This window comes from Melozone crissalis, unplaced genomic scaffold (assembly GCF_028551555.1).
Source record: "Melozone crissalis strain CALT ecotype California unplaced genomic scaffold, PUWL_Pcris_2 ptg000019l_1, whole genome shotgun sequence".
Taxonomy (NCBI): Eukaryota; Metazoa; Chordata; class Aves; order Passeriformes; family Passerellidae; genus Melozone; species Melozone crissalis.
In genome coordinates, this window is record NW_026535797.1 from 16,597,703 (window position 1) to 16,615,324 (window position 17,622).

Consider the following 17,622-nt stretch of genomic DNA (forward strand, 5'->3'; position numbering starts at 1 on the left):
GTTATGCATGCAGGTTTGTAGTCCACATAGTAAATATAATATAATGCATAGGTATTTTATATGTATAATATAATAGATAGGTATTTTCTAATCCCTTAATACACAGATGTCTGTTCTAAAAATATTTGTAAATTTATGTTTAATTACTTGGTGACCTAGTGTGATCAATACTGAAAATGTATTAAAAGAGAAATAAATTAATTGTAAAACTACCTAAGAAACATAAAACAAGGATAAAGGACTAAATACCCTAGAGAAAATAAGATATTTTCTAACTTAAAGGAAAGCTTTGCAAAACTTACACACATACCATTATCACATCACAGATTAAGCACTACAGAAGTGCATTAGCTGTCAGCCAGGGACAGCCCACTACTCACCTTTAAATTATTTCATATATTTCACCTGCTCTTTGCAAAGCAAACATGTAGCTGAAAATGGATTCTAAAACAGTCAGACAATAAATAATATTTGGAGAATGTGGAGACAATTACCTACCAAAAAAAAAAAAACCACAACCCAAACATTCTTACCTTGTATTTGTCCATTTGTCCAGTATTCTTGACAGCAATGCTTTATTGAAGACACTGCAGTAGAGCATTCAATCATGATGACAGCTTAGAACTGAAATTCAATATTCTTAATTTGCCAGTGTCAAGATTCATCAGAAGGGAAAAAAAACACCAAATTCAATATAATTTCAAGATGAGATAAATGGTTAGAGGACATCAGATGGAAAAATGCAATACATATGCCAAATGTAACTTAGACATCAAAAAGTCAGTACTAGGTTAACATTTTCAAAATATTTATTAAGTTACCAGCACAACCCAGTGAGTTCGCAGAAACACATATGTTTATATTCTGTTATAAAAATTAGAAAAATACATAAAATACAATTGTGCATGGTTGCAAACAATTCTTAAATTACTTGGGTTTGTATATTTTTAAAACACTGACATGACAGTTCATTGTGATTCCCCAGCCCCCTGAACAGGGGCTTGGTGGTTAGGGGGACAGGCCTGTAGCTGTGTGAAAAACTGCTGTTACATTTTTGTGTATTTCTATATTCACAGAAAAGCCTGCTTGTATTCCTTTTATGATGACTGGTGATTTCTTTCAGCCAATCTTTCTCCATAATTAAGAATCCAAGTGAACTTGATTGATAGGTACATTTATGCCAAGGATGATTCCTTCAAGTGCTTAGCAAAATCCAAGTGTTTGTGAGAAACAGTCTCACTGATGTGTTGTTGAAGCTGTTTGTTTAGTTCTTCATCTACAAATGAATCCCTTTGTGAGAAGGTATCCTGAAAATTACAAAATAGGAGTTCTATTACTAAACAAGGCCATGTTTTCCATGCCTACCTCAGTTTAGCAGTCTTGTTTCTCTCTCCTGGTCCCAGACATCGAGCCCAGACCTGTTCAAGTGGCAAGCACTGTGTCAGGCAGTCCTTCCTAAGCTCCTGGGTTTGGTGAGGCTTTTCTGCTTTGTGCTAAGCTGGGCTTTAGAAGATTACCTAAAACACACAGCCATGGCTTCCAGCTCGGGGTGAGGGGTTCACACTCTGCCCCCTGTTCAACACACCTTACAAATACAAATCAGGCACACTGTGGTGACTGCACACCTTTATACATCAATCACCTCTGACCAAAAGGCAACAATGCTCAGAGCACAGGTTGTGAGTCAGACAGGAATCCCCTGAGCCTTCGGCCTCCAGCCATACCTGGAGCTCTGCATTTTCCTGGTGCTCAAATAAAGAATTATGATCAAGCACATGATTTAAATTTCCCTGTGAAAGTCCTAAAATTTCCATTGCCAAGTACTTTGTGCACTCATGGAGAAATGAGAGACTCTCTTTAGTGGTGCACAAGGGCTCCAGTTTGGAGCCTCTGTCAAAAGCAGGGAGATGCTGACAGCCTGGCAAGGGACATGCAGAACACGGAGGGTAAAACTCAGACAACTGCCAAAATCTGTTAAATGAGCCAAACAGCCATAGAGCAGGCAAGACCCCAAGGTAATTTTCCCACTTAGGTCCATTATAGATATCCATCTATGGGCACTTTGTGATCTTGCTGTTCCCTTGTTTCTGCTCCCTAAAGGAGCTTGTGCATTTCCTTACTTAAACCCTCATTTTTCTCCCATCTGCTGTTCTCAGCCTTGCTCTGTCAGAGCTGCTCATGTAACTCCCCAGCAGGACACACATATCAAAGAGTCATTATAAAATAACTGAGTAAGTTAAGTACAAACACGTTTTCAGAAGCTGCTTCTCTAAAATGGAAAAAAAAATTGTGCTCCCAAGGCTTGAACTGACATTACTGAGTTACAAAGTGGAGCACTGACAAGGTTAAGAGGTTATAATGTTTGCATTGGAAAGAAGGAGAATTATCACTTTTTAAAGGACACACCACTAACTGGACACTTAATGGAGGCTGGCATCTGGAACACATCCAGCACTGAGGATATAAACACACTTTCCCCATTTCTCCTCTTTTTACATTAACCCTTTGTTCCCTCCTATTTCCCCTTTAGAGCTGTAGTGACACTAACAGGGATCAGTGTCTCTCAACACACTGAATCAAACACTCTGGAAATCCAGCTGTCTTGGCAACTACCCACCCTGGGGAAAGAGCTGGCTTTTTAGCATTGCTTTTTGAACAAACATTAGTTCATCATTACAGAAAAGAGCCAAGAAATCTGCACTGAACCACTGCAAAGTGCAAAATAACAGCTACCATATTAATCTTGCTATGTTAGCTGATGCTGTGGGAGGTAGGATTATTTATGCAGCTATTTTTTCCTTCCTTATACTCAGTCCTATCTTATCCCAGTTTAAAAAATGTACCTGATGCAGAAAGTACAGAAACCAGAAAGCCACACAGAGTGTGCCAATGCCTGGGCACTGCATAGTGAGCCAGCAGGTACAGGTTACACTGGTGTGTCACATGGCTAGAAAAGGACACAGAGCAATGAGGACAGTACCTTTCTTCTGGGTGCTACTGATGCAACAGGAGGATTAAAGGTCATTCCTTTCATACAATATGTCTCAAAAAGCTCTGTAGCAGACCTACAGTAAATAAACAGTGAAAGAAAAATGGCATTACCTAAACAGAACTTCAGCTCATCTATCACCAATCCAAGAGCAGCATCCCACACAAACCCCACTCTCCCCCACAAGGCACCTGCTGCCAGCCACTGCCAAAGACAGGATGCTGAATTAGATCTTAGTCTGATGGCTGCTCTCATGTTTTAACCTGCTACAGACCTTACACTGCAACCTGGCTTCTAGTTTCCTCTGGACAGCCCCAGTTCAGTGATCCTGATCCACATTCAGATCAGGGCTGCTGCTGAAGGTATTTTGCTCCCAGGGGAAGAAAGCATACTGCATTTTGAGATGTTTACCCTTGTCACAGCCTGGCAACAAGTCTCCAAAGGGAAAAGAAAGGGAAAAAAAAGGGAGGAAAAAAAAAAAAAGGACAGCCAGCATTCTGCATTCTGTACTGGCAGAAGAAGAAAGAGTTTGAAGATCAGAGTGTTAAGTTTTTTATTTTCAGGAATTCCTTTAATATAGTATAAGCAACAGCTTCCTTTCAGGGCCTATTATAAAAAAAGGAAGTCTTTGATAACTCACCTTTGGCTCAAATCAAGTGGAAGAACTCCTGAGCCTTCAGTTGGAGCTCCAGCAATAAGGTGAGATGCAAATTTCTGCACTGTTGGATGATAATGTCTCTGAAAGAAAGGAAGAATGAAGGCAGTAGACAGGCAGTAAGGGATAATGTATTTATCTACACAATCTCATGTTTATTTCCAATTCATAAGATGGAAGGTCTAGTTTTATTTTAGTAACTGAGTACCTCAAAATCAGTCAGTTTGTGGGATTAATGTCATGCATTTATTCCCTCAAATCATGCTGTGAGCATGACTCTCCACAGTTAGATAATTCCTACTCCCAGAAAACAGGGACAAAGGGCAGAGGGAGCCCTCTCCAAACCCTGACTGGAATGACAGATCAAGGTGTCAGTTCTTCTTGGAAGAAGAGCTGGACTGCAAGGGAACTTAACAGATCTAAAAAATATCCAAAGGAATCTAACAAGGCAACCTGAAGTATGAACCAGCGTGGTATTGTAATAGGGGATGTGTAACCCCTGTGTCCATACCACAGTGTTGGTCTTCCTCTGTGTTGGAACAGGCTCATATGGGCCAAGATTTGACAGACAAGCCTGAAGACCTCTGCTCTCCTTTTGTGTAAAGCACCTAAACATTGAGCAGCTATTTACTGCTGTTACTTCCCAAATCCCTGAGTTACTCACAAACCTGCAGCAGATGCAGCTCCCACAGTGCTGTGTTCTGGGCATTGCAATGCTCTGGTTCATCTAATTCTGGGAGATAAATTCCACTGCCTTGAGACTCGTTGTCTAGTAAGAGGTCCATCCTTGGGAATGTCTACAACACAAAAAAAAAAAAAAAAAAGAAACTGAGTTGTTTATATTACCCACCCAATTATAACATGGTTGAATCAGTTTCAGGATTCATCCCACTTCAGTCAGCTTCAGCAGCATTTAAACATATTCTGTTTTCATCATTCTTCTTAAAGATGCTTTAAAAAATTCTGCACAAAATCATTTTAACAAAAAATTCCATAACCTTTAGCCAGTAAGCTAAAAATTTGAACAAGTAAAACTTACTTGCATGAATACCCTGTTTGTTGCCAAGATGCCAACACTGGAATTTGGAAGCACATGAAGAGCAAGGATGGAAAGTCGTTTTAGGAAAGCAAGAGCTCGCTGCTGGGAGACTTGCTTCCTCCTCTTGGCAAACATGACATCCAGGCACTGCAGCACAATCCCCATGTCCTCATTGGTGCCACCTCAAAAGCAGAATTTCACACAGAGAGTAAAGAAGCACCTCATGGACAAACACAGTATACTCTGCTAGGGGCTGGGCACTGCACTGAGAACAGCAGGGAAGCTGGGAGCTCAGACACCTCTCCTGTGATACACATTAAACATCCACCCTTTTTTGGTCAAAATAGTCCAGCTTTGAACAGAAAAAATGTTTCTGTTGAAATGAAAAATGAACAGAAACCATTGTTTCTGTGCTCCTTTCTAAGAATATACTTGTTCCATCAAAAGTATCTAATCATTAAACACTGATTATTAATGTTATAAACAATGCTTATTAGAATTAAGCTACTGTTTTAATCCTAAATGCATTCATTGTATAATTTTTTATAAATGATTAAAAAGTGAAAAGATCTGGTCTTTTACCCATCCAGAACAGCAGACTCTTTATTCTTAATAGTTTATTCCTAGTGAATCCATATTTATTTCTAAAGTTAATTAAAATTATGTTAATTTCAAATTTTATAAATCTTTTTTTCATCAATTTTTCAACTTCTCAAAATTACTGGAAAATTTAGATTAGAACATATAGTTGTTATCATAAAAATCAGAAATATATGCTAGAAAATGTTTAAAGCAGAATATAAATTTAAATTATCTTTAGAATTATATTGGAAAAATCAGGGTTTTTTTTCTTTATTGAAGAGAGAATTAGAGAAAAAAGACAAGAATTTTTAAATTGCAACTGAAAGAAATAATTATAAGGAAGCAAAAAAACTGAGGAGAGACTAAATGCTTATCCAAGATCAAATATTTGGCATTTCCTAATGAAATGACATGATTAGAACCTGTTACCATGTACTGGAATAATAATTCAAGTATTTGTATTGCAGTAATGCAATGTGCTACTCGAGAATAAAAAGTAGGTTAAACCAGACAATAATCTTCTCAGAAATCAGATATCTTAAAAACTGTAGTTTATTAATGCTACATAAAGGCTTTGCTAGCAAGGAAACAGAATAAACATTATCTAGGTGAAGAGTGAAAACAGGAATCTGGAATTACCTGCATGTAGGCTGAACAGTGTCTTGTACAGATGTGTGTAAAATTTCATTGGATCGATGTTAAGAACATCACCTATAAACATAATCCCAAATAAACACATTTACTCCATTTGTTTATCAGGCAATATTAAACAAAAGTTTGTTTTAAAAAATCTCTTACCTTGACCAGAGAGTATATGAAAAGCACTGAGAATGCAATGAAGACTCTCACGATAGCTCAAATCCTAAGAATACAAAACTGATTAAGTACCCAAAAGAAAGTAATTTTAAGAAAACTGTAATAAAAATCAACTTACCCCAGATGCAATAAGAGAATGAAGGACAATCAATAGGTCATCAAAAAATTCCACATTTATTAGATGAGCAAACCTGCAATGAAAGAGATTTTAATTTTTAAATTATAGACATTATCTTTAAACTCAGTTCAAAGTGTTCTGAATTGCCAAGATCCAAACTTTAAAAGCAGGCTAAATCAAATGCTGAACATTTACTATCTTCATAGGAAAGGATAATTCAGCCCACAACATGCTAATCATGGCTCTTCTAGAGCATTAAACACATGCTTGTGTCCTTTAGCAATTAATCAGACAAAAGAATGGAATCATATCACACTCTGTGGTGTTTGCATCACATCAATTCTATCATGAAATATCAAATCACATTGAAATGGTTTTGGAAATAGCAGAAAACTTAAGCAGAGAAATAAAAAAATTTCAACTAATTTGTAAGGGACTATCTCACTGCTTAAGACAAAAATTTCTTTAGTGCTTTATGTCTTTTCCAACACACACAAAAGAGGGTAGTCAGTTCTTACTTTGCAAGACCTTCTAGCACAGCTGGCAAAAGTGGAGACTTCTGAGCTTTCTTCAAGATCCTGAAGTAAGTTACAAATACAATATTCAAGGTCTCTGTGTGCTGAAGGAAAGAAAATAAAAATACTTAATCATGTTAAACAGACATTTCTACTTCACTTCAACTCAACTGAAATGCTTTTCTCTGTCCAAGCCTGCACTCAGGCCTTCCCAGTCAGTCCTGGCACTGCCATCTCTGCTCTTCTCACACTGAAAAGCTCAAGTGCTCCAGTGCTCTCGTGCTCCTGGCTCTCTCCTGGCTACAGCCACACTCCTCCTTTGCCTGAAGGCCACTCTGAGAGGCTGTAACACCCACTCCACAGTGTCCTATGGAGCAGGGCACCTGCAGGACTTTTGGCAATGGATTCAATACCATTTTGAGCAGACAGCAGAAGGGAATAGGAATGGCCACGTTGGCCTTCCTGGCTAAACTGAGAGTGTGGTTTACTAAAACCCAGATCTCTGTCACAGGCAAAGTGTTAGCTAACAGCATGATCTAGAGATGTGGAATGCTGCCAGCTTGGGATGGAGGGAAGACAGTTACAAAAGGGTTAGGAGCTGCCACTCTGCTAAAATAGGAGAAAAATGTCTAAATTATTTACCAACTTCAGTTTCTTTTCTTTACTTTCTGATGCTTCTGCTTCCAGGAGTTCTCGTTCCAGTTTCTCTTCAGCTTTCTTCCACTGAAAATACACAGTTGATTTTAAGACAATACATCCAATGTTTCCAATCAGTCTGGATATCCAGATTGAAAAGATACCCAGAGAATAAATTTTCCATGCTTGGTGAGTTGCTTAAGTCACCCTGTGATTCTACAGGGTAACCCTTGTCCTATAAGAAACAACCAATCAAAGGCATTATCAACATAGGAAAGAGGAAAAAGTAGGAAGATAATTAAATTCTGTCTAGAACCTCATTAATTTTCAAGTACAATGCAAAAATTGATCACCGATGCTGAGAGTTAACAATGGCAACAGCAGATATGCAGTCATTGCTGGAACAAATTGCTACATTAAATAACAGAAGTGGAGCATGAGAAAGCACATGTCCTACCTTTCTTTGCATTCTGGAAAGATTTTTTCTTTTTTCTTTGTAAGTCATGAACTTTTTCTTTGGTGCAATGTCTTCAGAATCTTTTTGTAATTCTACTTCCTTAATTCTTAAGTGAAGAAATACTTTTAACACCTATTGTAAAATAAAATAAATACAATGGAAGGTCACATACAACCTGACAGGAACTAGGGCAAGAAATCCTGAATTCCATTCCATCTAGTGGGCTTTGCTGGTCAAAAGTTCTGTTTACACCCCTCCTGTTCCTTCACACCTGGATCTCTTGATCCCTGCTCCCAGTTCCTTCCCCAGCACTGTCCATTTCTATCCGTTCCTCCATTTGCCTCTCACTTCAAGTCTCTGGCAGAATCTGATCTCTGCCTCCCAGTCTCCTTCTCTTGCCCCATACCTCTCTAATTCTCTGGCTCAGCCTAATCCTGAATTGTCTGTGGTCTGACAGAGTGAGGAAATTCTGCTTGTCTGTAGTCAGCAGCTGCAGTAACTTTAACATCTGGGGATTTCTGAAACTTCTGACAGAAGAATATTGTGAGGTATAACAGAAAGACTCTTACCTCAGGTCTGACATCATAATTTCTACCCCTCACAAGGCCAGAAATTACTTTAACTACACCAAGTGAAGCATAGCCCAACTTGTCCTGTTTAAAGAGCTTCTTAACTGCCTCAACACACAGTTCAGAAATCTGAAAAGCAAAGCACAGAAATTGTTCTGTAAAGCCAGTCCACAACAACAGCTACTAACAGACAATGGTATTTATTAATTATAAAGTGCACACAGCCTGTAAAATAATGAACAGATACGGCCAAAAGATCTGGATATTGTGGAATAAAGCTCAGAAATAATTACTTTTCACACAAAACAAGAACTCTTTCTCTCATCAGAAAATCACTTACCATTTTTGATGGATCATTCATGAGTGGAACAATGAGAACAATAATGTTATTGTGGAAGTTGAAGTGGGGTAGGGCCACAAGCAGCTCACAGAGACATTTCACTGCTACCTCTGCTAGACCTTTATATGCCTTCAATGAGATGACATTGCTTTTCTTCAATTTCCTTTGCTTCCAATCTGCACAAAATATTATTTTTAGTGATTACTCGTCAGAATGATGATGATGATCTTATTAATATTTACATTTTTAGTGATTGCATGTGTACTCCATACAAGTGCTATCTCAAAGACAGAAGGTACCATTCATTCAGAGGAGGGAAACTGCTGCAAACAATTTTGCCTTTACTACAAAAAATGAGAAATGTTAACTGTACCTTTAATTGTTTGTTCCAGATTTTCCAAGTAAAATTTATACTGGCTTACAAGGCCTTCTTCAAATTCTCTCAGTTTCTGAGTTTCTTTTTTAACCTGTAAACATAATTGAAATGAGATTTATTTCGAGAGCCTAATATGGAAATTAGCCAATGGTGAAAAAAAAGTTTTAAAACAAATATCAGATATCTAAGCAGTTTTTTCTTCTAGACAGACATTCCTAGAAATGTATTAAAAATAAAATATATCTGCACTTTTGTACAGATGTGTTCTGAGGGCGTTTTCCAACTAAGCCTATTTCATTTATAGAGCTTGAAGAAATATTATGAACCAGATGCTATTTTAAAACCATGGTTCTAAACTGCACTAAACCTATATCCAAAAAACCTCTAAATACTGGTTAAAAACAAGCTCCAGAAAACAAGTTACTCTGCATTTGTTCAGCAAATTGTTGAAGACATTTCAAAGAAATCTATGCCAGTTAGGTGACAACATTGCATAATTTGCTTTCTTTCTAACTCTCTTTAGTGCAGGTTCTTATTCCAAGGTTCATGAGGAAAGTCACCCAGGTTTGGGGTACTACTTTCAGACACAACTTTTCCCCTCCATTACCACCTGCATGTCACCTACTCATTGAAGGAAGTATGTAAGAATTTAATGCTCAAACCAAAACCTCTCTGCCTGAAAGTGTCACAGCTTTAGAGCTTCAACAAGTATTTGTGTATCTGTCCCCTTTGCTCAAACCATAAAACCATATTAAACAAGTCAGTCTTAGCATCTGGCATAGCTGAAAACAACATTAACTGCTCACATACACAATAAAAAGATTTGCTATTTCACCTTGGTAGCCTTTTCTACTTCGGTCAGAGGCCGAATTTTGTAGGAGGGTGCAATATCTTTGAATATCTCCATCAAAGACACCATGACCAGCTTCCTCACAATCACAGCCACGTTAGGATCCTGCTCCATCAGCATGGCACGCAGCTCCTTCAGCTTCTTAATCTGATTGGAGAAAACAGGCAGACAGCAGATGAAAATCTACTGCAAACCAAGGGACAGGCACAACATCCATTAACTCAGCAGTTACTCAGACTCTACTTAGCACTGCATAAAGAGCCAGGAAATTATAGATATCCCAACAAAATTTTAGTCTCAGGAATATTCAAAATATTACAAACTTGCACAAAATTACAGAAAATTATTACTATATCCTGAAGCATTGAGAACTATCAGATAAAACCCTGAAATCAGAGCTTATATAAAGGTCATGCTTAAGGAACAAGAAAAATTACTAAGTGATACAACACTGACCTTTTCCTTGTTCTACCCATATATTCTTGTGCTTTTGCTACTGATTGCTCATTCAGATCTTTGTTTCTTGACACAGTGCACAACACACACACTTGCACATGCAGGTTAAGTAAATGTACCTACATTGCTGTCTGGCTCTGAGAGAATGGCAGATGCTAAGGCAGCTATGTGCATCTTCCTCTCCTGTAGCTTTTGTCTCCTTTGGGCAGCCATTTCCTCAGGAGTGAGAACAGGCAGGGGCTCCTCAATGAAGTCTGGCACAGACGTGAGAGTCAGAAAAGAGGGGAATCATTTAACAAATACCATGTTGCAGATGCTGCATTTCAAACAGGTACCCTGGTAAGGCCCCAGGAGATCAACACAAGAAGTTCCACAATCAAAGAAGCTTTAAGAACGACTTTGCTAGATCTTATATAGTCCATAGATTCATTTTTGCTCCACTTCAAAATCTTCTGCTTCTAAAAAGAAGTTGACTAAATGCTTTTGAATCTGCTCATGGTGTTCTCTGAGTACAGTGGGAACATATAAACTCAATGTATTAGAGTGCTCTGCAATTTGTATCAAATTATTCACCATTCATTTTTTCTCTTAAAAAAACAACTGGTTTTGTATGTGTTTTCTGAGTATTATTTTGCTACAAGTATTTCCTTCCTCAACTTTATATTTAGACAGTAAGGACCCAGAAGTCACAAAGTTACTTGAAAATTATCATTACTCAATAGCCAACTCCAAATTAAAATTACAGTGTCCTGGTATTGATGTTTTAAGTAAAAAAAATTAAAGACAAAGACAGACACTTAAAGCCTACAAAGGCTGGGTCCAGAACTGCATTTCAAAATGATCTCAAAATAGAACCACACAGATATTCTTTATGTAAGACCAATATTTCCTTCTTACTAGCAAATATGACACAAAGGATAGAAGCAACATCATGCAAGCAGCAGTTCTAGGTGAAAAATCAAAATAATTTTAAACAAAGAGAATCTGAAGCCAGCCATTCCTGAGATTCTAACAGGTAAGAGTGCAAGCTTTGAATAATGGTTATGCTTTGGTGGCAATGTGGTAATGAACATATTCAAAACCATCCTGAACAAAATACACTTCAATCACAAACTTCCTTGGGAAACAACAAAATACTTTTCAGGTGTGTAAGTGATTTGGAAAAAAAACCAACAAAAACAAACAAAATTTTTATTACCCTCTGTTTCCTCCATTTCTTCTGTGTCCTCTCCTTCATCATGTGCAACATTGAGAACTGCAAAAACAGAATATCTAGCATCAAGCACCTAACAAAACTGTGAAATTTTAAACCAATAAGTTATACACTTCTTGGCTACTATACCAGTTCCAGAATCTGTGTCTTACCTGGCTTTTCTACAGTTTGAGGAATGATGCCACTCTTGTCTTTGATGGGGAGCAGATGGATGAGTTCTTTTACTGGCTCTGTTTGCAAACGTCTTGGCACCTTCTCGTATTTCTCAATCACACTTTCATGTTTTCGTTTTTTGATGTGAACAGGTTCACTGAAATACAAGGCAAACTAAATGAACCAGCCATGTAATTAGACAAGAGCCATGCCTGACCAGCTGGATTAAGTGGCTGCCTCTCACCCAGGCCAGGGTGCTGTTTCCCTTGTCCTTCCTTCCCTTCTGAGCTGCCCCACAGCAGAGTGGCTCTCCTGGCAGGGCTGAGACCCATCAAACCACCCCGAGCAGTCCTGCCATGAAGGACTCCAGCAGCAACCAGCAGGACCAGGATCCTCTCACTGGGCAACCAGCCCAGAGACTTCCTGTCCATGCCCCACAGCCTCTCTCCTGCTCACTGTGTCTGACCTTCCTGTCCATGCCCCACAGCCTCTCTCCTGCTCACTGTGTCTGACCTTCCTGTCCATGCCCCACAGCCTCTCTCCTGCTCACTGTGTCTGACCTTCCAGGTGAGGCTCAACCAGGACATGACAATGAGTGACCATGGTCAATGACCATTTCGACCCACCCCACTCCATGGCTGTTTTTAGCACTGTCACTGTCACTCCTCTGCTCTGCCCACTGGCAGAGCCTGTGTCACACACCCCTCTGCAATGACAACAGCAATCACCCAGTGTGGTGTGGCAGCCTTTCACAGGAATGCTCCTGAGCTGTACCTAAGGGTACAGGAGGGGATTTAGCCTGTGCTCATATGAGCACACGATTTGAAAGCGCTGCAATATCTGACAAATTTTTAAGACAGATTGTAGCTGATCAGTGTAAAGCAGACTGAAAATGTAACTTGTCCAATTTAAGGGAACACTATGAAAGGAAAAAGACCATAACAGTGAATCAGGTAAAAGAACAATCATTTCCACTGTTTTCCTACCATTCTAAAAACATTCTGGCATAATGAATGTAAGACACATAGAACTACATTTTGCAAAATATCTCTAAATAGAACCACACAAAAAATTTTGAGTTTTGCAAGACTTTAAACTTGTGTCACACCCAGTTAATTTGAAAGGGGAAGGGGAAGGTTTAAAACAAAATTCTTCTAATTCAGAACTTGCAGTGTGCCTACAAGACACCATGCAGCACAACTGCAACTTTGTACATAAAAGCTATTTGCCATTTATGCCTTTCCTTCAAAACTAGACTAAATTATTAATTACTAAGCAGAATCAGCATTAACAAATTAAAATCACCCTACAGCAGCATAGAAAGTCCTTTCACATCCATCAAAAAGGGCAAGGTAAGATTTTCAAACAATCATGTACCCAGACAACTCTGTAGAAGTGTATTTCTAAAAACTATTCTACAACTAGGAGCACTACCTTTCTACATATATCACTGTGAACTGTACCCAATGCCTTGGTCCACAAAACTGATAACAAATTTTTGGTATGAATGTTTTGGTGCTGCATGTGTTTACAGACATGGCTTACAGAACCCTTTTTATTTTTTTTCCAGCAATCTGCAGTGCAATATGTGGTCCACAGTCCAGGGAATGTCCTGAACACTTTATATAGAAAAAAGACTCTGTTTACAGATTAAAGCATTTCTTCCATTTGAGGGATGCTACTTATCTCAGAGCCAGGACCTCCCAGGAAGGAACACTGCAGAAGCAGTACCCTGAAGGTCAGGCAGAGCACCTGAATGCACTGATACACACTGACACACTGATACTGAAGTACTGACAGGCTGAGGAAACACTAAACCAGAGCTGCAAAGAAACACCAGACTGAAAGAGACCTCCTGATAAATGCATTACTTTACATATTAATTACACATTAACCACACAAGGCTGAATTGGTATGAAAAGGAGACATTGCAACTCACTTAGAGGAAAGATCTCTGGTTAAAAAGGATGCTTTTTGGGCCAGATCCTCCATTAATTTTAAGTCATCTTCATCCATCATGTCCAGTGGAAGAGCATCTTCTTCTTCTTTTTCTTCCCATTTTTTAGCTATTTTAGAAGATGATGTTTACAGATTAAGATCCCATATGTACAGTCACCTTTGAAAACCTAACCCTGCCTACACTTTTGAGACCATTTTATGCCTTACTTCTACCTGGAGCTACTGACCTTTATGCCTGTGGGTTTTGTTATCCCAGAAAAGTGCCCCTTTACTATGATATCCAAAATGATCAGTGCAAACACATTTCTACCATCTTTAACTGACAGTTTTAGGTGCCAGAATGGCCACATTTTGTATTTTTCACAAGTCTCCCATTCTTTCAACAGGAACAGCAGCTATTTGTATACAGAAAATGAAATGCTGCTTTCTCCAATTTTGTAACAGGAAGCAGCAGGATATTCAGTGAACAAACACTTACCAACTTGTTTCTTCTTGCATTCCTCCAGTGGAAAAGGCTTTCTAGAAATAGCATCTCTGACAGCTTCCCTTAGCTTCTTTTGTTCTTTACGGTACTTCTTAGCAGCACTCTTCTGCTTGTACTGTTTATTCTTTAATTTATTGTCAAGTTTTATTTGACTAGTTCTCAGTAACTTGCGAAAACTTGGAACTCGCTTTGTGTTTTTTCTCTAGAAAACAAACAGAAAGCTACAAGTCACTGACATGTTAACAGTCTTTGCATAATTTATTCCACTGTTTAAGATCTCTGAGTTCCTGTTTCTATTAGGACTGAACAATATGTTTCTTGCTAAAAGTATCATCAACTAGCCTCAAATTTACACAACTGCGTTACATCTTTGAGAAAGAGAGCACGGTGACAAATGTTTTACAGAAACATTCTCTGACAATTTTTTTATTAAACCCTCTGTCCATCACTTTTAGACACTCAAGGTATGTACACAGCTCGTCAGGGCGCAGTTCTTTGCTCCCAAGCACTCTGTTCTCTTCTCACGGTGCTGCTGTTCCCCAGCACATGCTAAAGTACCTAGGGGGACTTTAATGTGCAAGGCCCCAGTCTCGGACAAATGTCCTCCTGCAGGACACCTCCCCAAGCTGAGCTCTGGCTTTCTCCTGCCTGAAGCTCTCCCTGCCCAGCAGCTGCAGGGACCTGGCGAGGCTGCCTGCTGCCAGGCTCTCAACAGCAGCTGTAGCACAACAGGGTTACGGGGCCAGAGCTCGGGGAGGCACCGGGGGCTGAGGAACCGGGCCCGATCGGGAAAAGCCTGGAGGCTCGAGGTCAATACACAGGGCCCGTGCCAAACACGCAAAGCTCTCCCGAGGGTGCACGGGACGGGAATGAGAACGGCACGGATCACCTTACGAGGGGCATGGGAAGGCAAGGCTGAGCAGAGGAGCTGCCACGGAAGCGCTGTTGGGGATGATGTGTCCCTTTACAAAGGGGACAAGTGGCTGGATCGGTGTGGGGATCCCTCAGCTCATGGCTGGAGCACGGGGCTACTAACAGCACGATTGTGGATCACTGCCTGTTCGGGCCGGTCAGAGTTGGGCTCCACGACCCTTCCGGGCCCCTTCCAACTGAGAACATGCGAGAATCTGTGAACCCGGAATTTCTGTCAGCTCAACTTTAGCTTCCCTTTCTATGCTGGATTATCTGGAAGGCGCTGAAAGGTCAGCGTTCGTCTCGGGGTGAGAGACGAGCCTGCGCTGCGCCGCTGGCGCCCACCAAAACACCCGCACTGCTCTGCCCTTTCCGGAGCCCCGGCAGCACCGGCCGCTACCGACCACGGCTCCCCGTCCCACCCGTGAGCCCCGGGCTCCCTCCCCGCGCCCCCGGCCCGCTCCCCTCACGGCCCCTACCGGCTTCATGGCGGCGGCCCGCGCGTGCTGCCGGCGGCGGAAGCGCTCCCCGCCCGGCCCGGCCCGGCGCGGCCACAGCGGCCCCTGGCGGCGGAGGCCGGAGGCGCCCCCGGGCCAGCGCCGCCCACAGGAGCGGCCCGGGCGGCGGCAACGGGAAAGAAGCACGGCCCGCAGCTAATGTAAGTTTTATTTACACAGGAATCGGTACTAGTGGTCTTAAAGGAAGGCTTGAGCCTTCTATTTACAGTTATATACAGATTTATAGTTGAAAAGTAAGAAAACTGTACAAGATAACACAAAAATATAAGACAAATTGGATCCAATTAAAGTAGTGAATACATAAGTTAAGAAAAATCGGACATTTACATTTCAAATTGTAATGTTATGAGTAGCATATATGTAGATTTTAAACCAGATAGCAACGCAAGTTACACCACACTAAATCTTTACCCCGATTATGCAGACTCTGCTTTTAAAACACCAGACAACTGGAAGCCTCCTGCACTTAAAAATACATAATGGAAATTTTTACTTGATTTCCAGAGGGACCAGTTACAAAAACCCACATGTAAGGAATTTATTTACATTAAATATTAGCAAAAAATGGATCAAGAGAGTGCAAGTGTTCCTCACCTGCAGTGCTATCCATTTTAAATTTCTGTCCCCTACAACCACAGGTTGTTGTACAGCATCTTCTAGAACAGGAAATGTTTGAAAATATTTGCCGTGACACATACAGCATGACCTTATGTCTCACAGTTAAAAGATGTTAGAGAATTATCACTTAACAGATGCTTTTTGGATTTCAGTATTGCACACTAACAAAAAGACAGTTTCAAAAACAATTCTGTGTCTGCATTATTTCCAAGTGTTAAAAGTGGCTGCTTCTTTGAGAACACAAAAGCCTTTAGATAGCCTTGTCATTTTGTAGTGTTCACAATTACATACAAGTATTTTTTAGTTGGAAACGGCTCGACAATATAAAACTTCTGGTGGCAAAACCCTTTCACAGAATACCCACTCCATTTACTGCACAATCAATACACCAAAACAAATGCCTAAACACCACTTGCTTTGAAAGCTGTACAGTGAAAATAGCAGCCCTGTTCTTACCACTGTTTAAAATTCAGATTATTTTTGCTCTAGGTTTGGGCACAATATGTCTACAGTTCCTGAGTTAATTACATTTGCCCAGACTGAAGAATGAAGCTGCAACTTAAAACAAAAAAAACCCAAAACAAGTAAATAAGACAATACTCCTTCCCAAATCTTAACCACCTTGCACATAAACACACCAAACCATTTTATTTGGTCCTCAATACTTGCAAATTGTTAATTTTGGAGGTAATGTTTGCACCAAAGCATTTGGTTTGGATAGCAGTTTTGGGGTCTTAAGATTTAGCATTTCCCTCATCCCCTCCAAAAAGTGCCTATGTGGTATTTTTAAAAACAGTTATGCCTCAAAAATTTGCTTAAAGTACCAACAGAAGTTATTACAAATGTTTATTGCATTGAGCTGATTCTTTTAAAGTATTAAATATGAACTCCCCGCTTCTCAGTTTCATAGGTTTTAGTATTCTGTGTGAAATCAGATCTTCCCATGGCAAAAACTAATACTGGCAAAAGGGTGAAGATTTCATCAGTTCGTTACTCCACTGAGAGCTCTGTCTTTTTTCAATCTTGTTTTCACATTTTCTTTAGTGCTTTTCCCACACAGAAGTGACATGAAGACTTCTTTGTCATCCAGTGGTTTTCCACATTTCCAATGGACCCCAACATTAGCTTTTTGGTGCTGGGCTATGGTTCTTGTCCCCTTCTTTGTTGTCCTTCATCAGTGAGGCAAACACCTGGAAAAGTAAATCACTGAATGAATATGAAGGCTGCCAGTGTTATTATAATATCAATATTAACTGCCACAATATTAGCATGGAGATGAATTTCCAGAATGAGACACTAGGAAGGAAGTGCCCATTGCTGAGGAGTCAGACAAGCAGCTTAAATAATCACAAAGAGAAGTGCCCCAT

The 17,622-nt window shown here is 39.9% G+C and overlaps 2 protein-coding genes across 3 annotated transcripts in view; both read right to left on the bottom strand.

Moving 5' to 3' along the window:
* Positions 1 to 802: 802 nt before the first annotated feature.
* NOC3L (NOC3 like DNA replication regulator) lies at positions 803 to 15,656 on the bottom strand. Its single transcript, XM_054276888.1, has 21 exons — positions 15,599 to 15,656; positions 14,202 to 14,409; positions 13,704 to 13,830; positions 11,764 to 11,921; positions 11,597 to 11,653; positions 10,522 to 10,652; positions 9,928 to 10,089; positions 9,090 to 9,183; positions 8,717 to 8,892; positions 8,377 to 8,505; positions 7,808 to 7,939; positions 7,357 to 7,437; positions 6,718 to 6,818; positions 6,200 to 6,272; positions 6,064 to 6,127; positions 5,905 to 5,976; positions 4,684 to 4,865; positions 4,313 to 4,441; positions 3,630 to 3,727; positions 2,981 to 3,065; positions 803 to 1,307 (listed from the first exon to the last, which is right to left on the bottom strand). The coding sequence occupies exons 1-21, from the start codon at positions 15,605 to 15,607 to the stop codon at positions 1,176 to 1,178; spliced, it is 2,400 nt and encodes a 799-aa protein (XP_054132863.1). The 5' UTR covers positions 15,608 to 15,656; the 3' UTR covers positions 803 to 1,175.
* A 110-nt stretch (positions 15,657 to 15,766) lies between these two features.
* The window catches only part of TBC1D12 (TBC1 domain family member 12), a 41,265-nt gene continuing 39,409 nt past the window's right edge, over positions 15,767 to 17,622 (bottom strand). For both annotated transcript variants that reach the window (XM_054276885.1, XM_054276884.1), the window contains one exon: positions 15,767 to 17,445. In XM_054276885.1, coding sequence (XP_054132860.1) covers positions 17,377 to 17,445 — 69 coding nt within the window. In that variant the 3' untranslated portion in view covers positions 15,767 to 17,376. The remainder of the gene's footprint in view (positions 17,446 to 17,622) is intronic.

Bases quoted from the DNA above. Each gene is read 5' to 3' on its own strand.
- NOC3L (XM_054276888.1), bottom strand. The intron at 3,728-4,312 runs GTTTGTGAGTAA...CCTTTCTTTCAG, and splicing joins GGGAGCTGCATCTGCTGCAG to AGACATTATCATCCAACAGT. The intron at 3,066-3,629 runs GTGAGTTATCAA...TATTTACTGTAG, and splicing joins CCACTTGATTTGAGCCAAAG to GTCTGCTACAGAGCTTTTTG.